This window comes from Galeopterus variegatus, unplaced genomic scaffold (genome assembly GCF_000696425.1).
Source record: "Galeopterus variegatus unplaced genomic scaffold, G_variegatus-3.0.2 Scaffold1551, whole genome shotgun sequence".
In the NCBI taxonomy this organism is placed as follows: Eukaryota; Metazoa; Chordata; class Mammalia; order Dermoptera; family Cynocephalidae; genus Galeopterus; species Galeopterus variegatus.
In genome coordinates, this window is record NW_007727662.1 from 20,052 (window position 1) to 29,769 (window position 9,718).

A 9,718-nucleotide genomic window follows, 5' to 3' on the forward strand; every position below is an offset into this window, starting at 1 on the left:
TGCGATCCCATTGCCGGTCCCGGTCCGGTACGGGGGCGACACTGAGGGTTGCGATCCATTGCCGGACACGGAAAATGACAAAAAAAAAAAAGAAAAAGAATCCAGGTATACTTTGTGCAAAATATGCCGTAACTTGGAAATATTCTATTTGGAATATTTTGTAACCAACAGATCAGACAGCTGAACTGATAGCTCTATTAAGAGCACGTCATCTTGCTAAATGATTAAGACTTAACGTCCAAAACCTTCTGTGGATGAGCTTTCAGGATTGCTTCTGATTTCAGCATATTGGGCGGACAAAGGGGTTTCCTAAGTTCCTCAGACACCTCAATCAAAAAGTGAAAAGAAACTAATGTCTTGTTAAAGGTAATTTAACGCTCAAAGAAAATTCTAGTTATTAAGAATAAAGCCCATATTAAAGTTAACACTTTAAAGCCTACTACCACATACAAAGAGCACTTTCTAGCTTTACCAGCACTGGTATTAAAAAGTCAGTTGTTCAATCTGATTTCTGGATGAGAAGGACTAACTAAAATATAGCACTCTGCCTTCACTGGGGGTAGGTGGGTAGATAAGGGGAAAGACATTCGTTCTGTCAAGACTGTTTTGTTTCAAACTGCTGGGTATCTCCTACACTACCTCTAAACCAATAAATATTCATGCTGCAAATAATAATAATATCCCAAATAACAGGGACAAATTGGCTCAAACTTTACAAAATATCAATTTTTGCCGAACCCGTGGCTCACTCGGGAGAGTACGGTGCTGGGAGCACCGAGGCCGCAGGTTCGGATCCTGTATATGGATGCGGGTGACACCAAGACAAGGGTTACGATCCCCTTACCGGTCACACACACAAACACACACACAAAAAAAAAACCCTGAAATACAAAATATCAATTTTTAAAAATTTACCTAAGAGGTTCAATAGGTGATAAAATACTATTCATTTTAATTATCATAATCCAGAAAAAATATATGAAGAAATGTCCCAATTAAAGACATTTGAACATTTACAAACGGATTTAATTTAGTTGACCAAATCATGACCCTTTAAGTACTTTTTAATAATAGTTTATAACTTTTCTGGTAGGCTAAAGCTTTCCCTTAGTTCTAAGTTTTATGCCTAGGACTAATGATGTACTTTGTTAAAATTTTCATACATTCTCATATTAAACTATTATAGGAAGACTCCATGAGGCTGGGTTTGACTCATCCTCTAACAGATTCCATCCTTGGTATGTTGCAATCTTGTAATATTTTTTCAAAAATGAATCTCATATACAGTCTTATTCCCAACATACCAATATATATTCTGAAAGGATATATTGTGCCTCCCACCATCATCAGCATGATGTACACCTGGGAGACTAGATTTATTAGAAGAGACACCAATAAAGTCAGCCTTAGAACCACATGGAAATGACCATTTTGGGTATTTTAACCTCAAATATAGTTCTTAAGCTCTAGGCCTATGGTGGCATGGATACATACTTCCCAGTGTAGTGTAAAGGTACTTAGGATCCTAGAACCTGGACATCCAGCCTCACTGAGAATTAACCCTGACACTCAGGTCTCCAGAAAAATGACAACTTCCTTAAGTAGACATCTACCACCCAAGATTCTATGGATCAAGATTACATAAGGTGTTGACCACTTTCTCCAAAGACCTTCTGATCCCTGATCAGATTGCTGACATAGTTAGACTTACATCTCATTTTACGTTGAGTCTGTCTGAAAATTCCAGGGTCTAAATTCTTTGTGAGTGTGGTTCTGTTTGTCATTTGCGCTGATTTCGGTTCACGGTGTTCCTGCATGTATCATGGTTTTTTGGCTGGAAGTTCATGTTCACTGGAACTTTGTGTTGGGAAAAACTTCCTCCAGTAGGATTTGTGTTTACTTCTACCAGGCCCTACCAACCTCAGTAAATGCTAAATTTGCAGCATATAGTCTTTTGAGATACGCAGGTAGTATGAACTCTGGCTCCAAACTGGCATGAGGACCAGCCTGTAGCCATAAATTTTCAGACTTTCTTTCCTCCAACCAGAACTAAGGAAAGATAGACAAGTTTCTCTGCTCTCTGCTTTTTCACATAAAAAAATTTTTTTTTTTTTTTAAAGATGACCGGTAAGGGGATCTTAACCCTTGACTTGGTGTTGTCAGCACCATGCTTTCCCATGAGAGCTAACCGGCCCTCCTAAGCTCCAGAAGGAAATGTAAACACTCAGTTCTGTTTTAGTGCTGTGGATGCAACAGACACTTAATTCTAATGAATAAAACTAGGGACAGCTAATACATAAAAGAGTAGAATACATTGTTTATTATACAACATTCTAATTTTTAAAAAAACTTTCTTTTCATAGAATACATTTTCACATTAGAGATTCCCAGTGGGAAAACAACAATTTATTATTTATAGTTTTACATTCATGGACAGATTATTTTAGGACAAGTAAAACGCATTTGCAAATTAAGTCTCATTTTAGAATTTGTAATATTTTGATACATCCACAAAGGGGACCTCTTCCCTCAGTGGAACCTCTCTATATACAGAAGTTTCCCAAGTTTTTCTTCCTAGGATGTAGAAATTCGTACTGTGCAATAACAGCATTTCCTAACGTTAAAGTTTCCCTAGGACTTGTAACCATTAGTAGCTGGTATCAACTGAACAGAGAAGGGAAGTTTTCAAAAATCAAACACAGTCTAATTTTCTGCAAAGTCTTTACTCATGAATTAAGTTTTTCCCTTTGTTCATTATTCCCAGGACAAATATAGAATAAGTTTGAACATGTATTCATAGTAATAAAGCTGGACTCTCTTTAAGAGATTGATAAAACACAAAAGCTCATATATAATGTTTAGTTTTACTATGAGTCTTGTGAGAAGCTGGGAGACAACTCCATTAACTTGCCAGAATACAGAACTCGGTCTTACAATTTCTTGGATATAATTCCTCTCAGACCTTTTCCTCAAAGATTAAATTCTGAAAATAACCATGTGATTAGAAGAGGTTTGTCCACCAACGGATTTATCTGCTATTTCCTTATTGTGAGTTGAATGGCATGACAGAGCAGAGGCAAAGAGGCATACAATCAATTCTTAAAGTATTAAGTCAAAAAGGTCAGAGCTTCCACAGCATGCCAACAGCTTTACAGATGCCCACATCATGATAGTTGAAATAACAAAGCCCAGCAAAAGTTAGAGCCGAGAGTGCCAAAAGGCCTGCCTTAGCAGCTTTCTGTGAAGCATCTCCATGAACATAGTCAGTAACAACTTGTCCAAGGCCCCTAAAGAAAAAAAAAACATAGCACAAATGAAAAATCACAAGTGAAGTTAGAAGTCTATACAGATAACTTGGCTGCAAGAAAACAGTCAGGTTTGAAATGCAATGGTTCTATCTGCCATTCCAATGTTAGCTTGTTTAGAGGATTCTAGGTAGCCATTTTTGTAGGTGAAATTATTTCTATACTTTTTTTGAGATGCTAAACCAAAGCAATTCTGGTAATAAGAATCATAAGCCAAAATGAAGGAACCAAGAGTTTCCTAATAGTGTGATAAAGACATCTTCCTATTCTTTTGATTCAATTTTCCAGTCATTTATATCTGAGACAGTAACTAATTTCTATTCTATTTACAAAATCTTATGGGCCGGCCCGTGGCTCACTCGGGAGAGTGCGGTGCTGATAACACCAAGGCCTCGGGTTCGGATCCCGTATAAGGATGGCCGGTTTGCTCGCTGGCTGAGCAAGTCAAGGGTTAAGATCTCCTTACTGGTCATCTTTAAAAAAAAAAAAAAAAAATCTTATTGTTGTTAACTAAAACAAAAGCTCTACAAAGGTCCCCCCCCCCCAAAAGATGACCAATAAGGGGATCATAATCCTTGACTTGGTTTTATCAGCACCACACTCTCCCAAGTGAGCTAACCGGCCATCCCTATATAGGGATCCGAACCCATGGCCTTGGTGTTATCAGCACCACACTCTCCCAAGTGAGCTAACCGGCCATCCCTATATAGGGATCCGAACCCATGGCCTTGGTGTTATCAGCACCACACTCTCCCAAGTGAGCTAACCGGCCATCCCTATATAGGGATCCGAACCCATGGCCTTGGTGTTATCAGCACCACACTCTCCCAAGTGAGCTAACCGGCCATCCCTATATAGGGATCCGAACCCATGGCCTTGGTGTTATCAGCACCACACTCTCCCAAGTGAGCTAACCGGCCATCCCTATATAGGGATCCGAACCCATGGCCTTGGTGTTATCAGCACCACACTCTCCCAAGTGAGCCATAGGCCGGCCCCTTCTACAAAGTTCTCATTAATTCAAAAATAATTTACTAAGCGGATACAGTATTATGTGCCAAAACTGTAATAAATGTTGGGACTACAGTAAATAAGATAGCATCCCTGCCCTTATGGGCAAACATTCTAGAGAAGGAGAAAGAAAAAGTAAAAATACATATTTTATATATAAATATGCTATAAAGAAACATTTAGAAAGAATGACCTGAATGAGAAGACATTCTAAATAAAAGTGACAATGACCCTGGCATCTCTGAAAAATGGTAAGGAGGTTGGTGTGGCTGGAGCACATGAGTGAAGTAGAGATCATTGGAAGGAAGGGGCAGACTACATAGGGCCTTGAAGGTCACAATAAGGAGTCTGAATTTCATTTGAAATATGATAGGAAACCATTGATACCTTTTAAGCCAGTAATACACTCAGTAAGGAATGACCTAATTTTACTATTTTTTATAGCAGTTTTATTGAGACATAATTCATGTACCATAAAACTTATCCTTTTAAGTGTACAATCCAGTGGTTCACAGAGCTGTGTAACCATCATCACTATTTAATTCCACAACAATTTCATCAGCCCAAAAAGAAACTCTCTACTCATTAGTTCATAACTCAAAAACTAATTTGCTTTCTGTCTCCACAGATTTGCCTTTTCTGGACATTTTATATAAATGAGATCATACAATATGTGTCTTTTGTACCAAGCTTCTTTCACTTAGCAAAATGTTTTCAATATTCACTCATATTATAGCATGTATTAATACTTCATTCCTTGTATGGCCAAATAATATTCCATTGTATGAATAAGTCATATTTTATTTAGATATTCATCAGTTGACAGACATTTAAATTGTTTCCACTTTCTGGCTATTATAAATAATGGTACCATGATCATTCCTGTGCAAGTTTTTATGTGGACACATGTTTTCAGTTCTCTTCAGTATATACCTAAAAGTAGAATTGGAAGTCATATAGTAACTCCATGTTTAATTTTTTGTTGGAACTGCCAAACTGTTTTCCCAAGTGGCTGCAATGTTTTACATTCCCAGCAAAAATGTATGAGGGTTCCAACTTCTTTATATCCTTGGCAACACGGGTTATTGTCTGTCTCTTATAATAGTTATTCTAGTGGGTGTAAAGTGGTATCTCATTATGGTTTTGATTTGCCTTTCTCTAATGACAAATGATGCTGAGCAATTTCTCATGTCCTTTTGTATATTTTCTATGGAAAATGTAATTTCACTTTTTAAAAGATCTCTCTAGCTGTAGTGTAGGAAATTGACACTGCAGGCAGGGGAAGGGGGCAAAAACAGATAGAAAACTAGTTAAAAGGCACCAGAAGTAGCCTAGGCAAGACTGTTGACTTAACCTAGGCTGGTGACAGGAAAGATGGTGTGAAGTAAGAACTCAAGCCATGTTTTGAACAGAAAACTAACAGAAAGAACTGATGGATTAGATGTGGAGTAAGACAAAAAGAACTACCTAGAATGACTCCTAGGATTTTTAGCTTGAGCAACAAAATTTAACTGAGGAGGAAGTTTTGAGGGGAAATCAAGAGAGATTTGGGGAGAAAAGAGTGATCTGAGCAATGTTAAATTTGGGTTGACCATAACACATCCAAGTGGTACATCAATTAGACAACTGGATATACAAGCATGCAAATCAGGAAAAGAAGTCAGATCTAAGCTCGCCTAGGGAAAGTGTATAAACACAGAAATTAAGAATGCTCAGACTGAGTCCTGAGAACCTTATCATTCAGAGGTTAGACAAGAGAAAGACCTGGCAGAGGAGATATCTATGGCACCTCAAAAGCCAAAGAAAAGTAATTTAAAAGAGAAAATGGTCAATTGAGTTGAATGCTGATGAAAGCTCAAATGTAGCATAGAGAATTGACAACTGGATTCAGAAAGATGAAGGTCTTTGATGACCTTGGTAAGAATGATTTAAGTTAAACCAGAGAGAAGTCCAATGAAAACAGGTTAAAAGAGATTGGATACTGAGGAACTAGAGCAATTATAATTATAGACAACTTTTCCAAGTAAGTTTTTTTCTGTGAAAAGAAACAGAATTAGCAAAGCAAGTGGAGGAGAAAAGAGAATCAAGAAGTCAACTAATAAAATGTGTTTCTTTAGAACTATTCTCTTACTCTGATTTGTCATTAATTTAGATATATCACCTTCCAAGAAACACACTTAGAGAAATATTACTGTACTTGTAGTCTAATATTTCACATGCACCTGGAATCCTTTATTTTGAAAGGTCTATCTGGTACAAAGACTAATTCTCCTAATCAACTCTAGAAACTAGGTAAGTAAAACCCTTTTTAACATTAGCTAGAGGGGGCTGGCTGGGTAGCTCAGTTGGTTATAGTGTTTATTTTGAAAGGTCTATCTGGTACAAAGACTAATTCTCCTAATCAACTCTAGAAACTAGGTTAAGTAAAACCCTTTTTAACATTAGCTAGAGGGGGCTGGCTGGGTAGCTCAGTTGGTTATAGTGTGGTGCTGATAATACCAAGGTCCAGGGTTTGATACCTATACCAGCCAGCTGCCAAAAAAAGAGATAACATTAGGTAGAAAATGGTTCGGACAAGTCACTTAACCTCCCTGGGGTTTAATTTCCGTATCTGAAAAATGAATGGTTTGTTTAAGATACTCCCCCAAATCCTTCTACTTTTAACAATCCAAAAGCGCCTCCCACCTCTTCCCAATGACATCATATTGTTCTTGCAAAACGGCATAAAAGAAACAACTCAAGGAACACAACCTGTCATTTCCACTCCTTTTAGAAGATTCATTAACTTACAGTCTTAAGAATTATACCAGATAAAACAAATAGAAACTGAGTATTCACTGACTGCTATTGTTCTAGGCACTAGAGATACAACAGCAAACAAAAACAGTAAAAAAAAAAAAAAAAATGCATGTATCATAGTAAAGGGGCAAGACTAAACTTAGGTGATAAAACTATGACAAAACACAAGGAAGTAATTACTATAAGTCAGGATAATGGTTCCTGACTGTGGGGAGGTAGCGGATGGGAGGGTGTAAGGTGGAGCAGTTATATCTGAGATGGACCACAAGGAAGAAGCTTCTGAAATAGGTGGCAAAGTTCCATTTTTTGACCTGAGTGGTATTACCCTTATAATGATTCATTAAACCACAGACTGATTCTTGTGATTTTCCGTACCTGTGCTTTCATTCGGGAGGGTGGGGTGGACAACAAATAATACACAAAATAATAAACAGATGATGTAGTACCCTAGAAGGTAGTAAGTGCTACTGAGAAAAATAAAACAGGAGAGAGAGATAAGGAATGTCAGGAAGGACACTGCAATTTTGAGTATTTTGAATGAGTGGTTAGGAAAGGCTTGTTGAGAAGGTAACATTTAACTTCTGAAGGAGATGAGGGAAGAAGCCAATTATATAACTAGAAAGAAAGAGTTTCAAGCAGAAGGAATAGGAGTAAAGCCCTGAGGCCTGGAGGGTTCTGGCATTTCGAGGAATATCAAGGAAGGCAGTGCAAATGAGGAATAGAATAGTTGGAGATGAGGGAAGTAACAGGAAGCCAGATCACGTAGCATCTATAGACCACTGTAAGAATTCTGACTTTCAGTTTGAGTTAAGATGAGGAGACGAAGTGTTTTAAAAGGGGAATGTCTTGTTCTAACTTAACATTTTAACAGGACCACTGAGGCTGCTGTGTTGGGAACAGACACAAAGGGGATCCGTTAGGAGACTACTACTGGAGGCAAGCATAATGACCAGGTTTGAGGCTTGAACAGATAGAAGAACGAATATACCATTAATTCAGGTGGGTTCAAGAGTGCAGGAGGAACAGATTTGGGGAGATCAGGAACTCAGGTTTATAACATGTTACACTTGTATTCAAAATGGTATCAGATATGGAAATAAAGACATCGAATAGGCAGATGGATATATAAATTGGGCATATAAATATTTTATATATATTTTAAAATTTCCTGCAGGCCTTATGTATCTTAATGAACTTCTCCCTCATATGTAATACATGAGACAAGCTTACAGCAAACAAAGTGAGTAATACTGAAGGAACCGCTGTACTTGCCAGTGACTATGGAGAGTGAGGGCTGCAGCCAGGGAGTAGTCCATCGCGGAGGAAGGATTCAAATAAGCAGCTGGAAGCAGGCCCAGGAGCAAAACACTGACAACCCTCTCACTGGTCCAGTGGAGAGATGCAGCCTTGGAACCAGCTACAAAAAGGACCAGATTCATAAGAATTAAGGGGGTGAAACACACATCTCTCACATTCAAAATTTGCCACAAAATAACCCAAACTGACAAACAACATATATGATTTAACTCTGGAGAGTCAGACATAAAAACAGATAATTGAGAAAGAGCTATCTTCCTTCTTTGAAATCTTTTACCATAAGAATGTCTCAATGCCTACACGTTGATTAGAAGACAGATCCGCTTTGCTTATAGGCAAGAAAATGGACAAACTATCTCTGCAGAATTAAGCCAGTCTTGAACTTCAGTGAAGTGGACAAATACCTTATGAATATGTTAGTGACACCTGATGAACTCCTTTAAAACATTACTTGTTTATTTACACCTTTTAATTTTGAAAGTAATGTGACTATCCTCCCAAATCAAAGTTAAACCAGCCAACTCAAAAAGAAACAAAGTTCTGATGTCATCTTTTAGGATCATGATCCTTCTTGTGTCCCATTACTGATAAATAGCCCAAAACAGATATGGAACGTGAAAACTTACCTTTAAGTAAGTGAAAAACAATATGGGCTTTTAAACAATTCTTTGAAAAGCTCTATCTTTTTTTGGTTACAGACCCCTTTGGGAATTTAACAAAAAGGAGGGAGCTTCCTCCCAGAAAAATGTGCATGCACGCATACATAAAAATCTAGGTATACAACTTCAGGGGCTTTCCTTCAGCCCCATATACTCCCAAGTTAAAACCACTCTGCTAAATTGAACTGAACTAAGCAAAGGAATTCCAGAAACAAAAACTTCTCAAAGATAGAAAGTTCTAAAAAGCAGAAAAACTAGATTTGCCTAATCTCTCATAACTCGGATGCAACTGTAAGTGGTTGACTTAAAAATCAAGAGAAATTTTTTTTTTTTTTTTGTGACAGGTAAGGGGATCGGAACCCTTGGATTGGTGTTGCCCGCTCCGCGCTCAGCCAGTGAGCGCACCGGCCATCCCTATATAGGATCCGAACCTGCGGCCTCAGCACTACCAGTGCTGCTGTGCTCCCAGCATTGCACTCTCCCGAGTGAGCCACGGTTTCGGCCCAGAAATTTTTTTTATTTATTTTTATTTTTTTCCTTTTTGTCTTTTTTCGTGACCGGCAACGGATCGCAACCCTCAGTGTCGCGCCCGTACCGGACCGGGACCGGCAACGGGATCGCAACCCT

At 38.2% G+C, this 9,718-nt stretch overlaps 1 protein-coding gene across 2 annotated transcripts in view; it reads right to left on the minus strand.

Moving 5' to 3' along the window:
• Positions 1-2,317: 2,317 nt before the first annotated feature.
• Positions 2,318-9,718, minus strand: part of SDHD (succinate dehydrogenase complex, subunit D, integral membrane protein) — an 18,794-nt gene continuing 11,393 nt past the window's right edge. Inside the window, exons 1-2 of one of the 2 annotated variants that reach the window (XM_008577595.1) lie at positions 8,388-8,792; positions 2,318-3,287 (exon numbers count right to left, since the gene is read on the minus strand). In XM_008577595.1, the coding sequence (XP_008575817.1) occupies positions 3,122-3,287; positions 8,388-8,659 (438 nt within the window). In that variant the 5' untranslated portion in view covers positions 8,660-8,792 and the 3' untranslated portion in view covers positions 2,318-3,121. Of the gene's footprint in view, positions 3,288-8,387; positions 8,793-9,718 lie in introns of those variants that run through there. The other variant, XM_008577596.1, reaches the window with a different exon arrangement.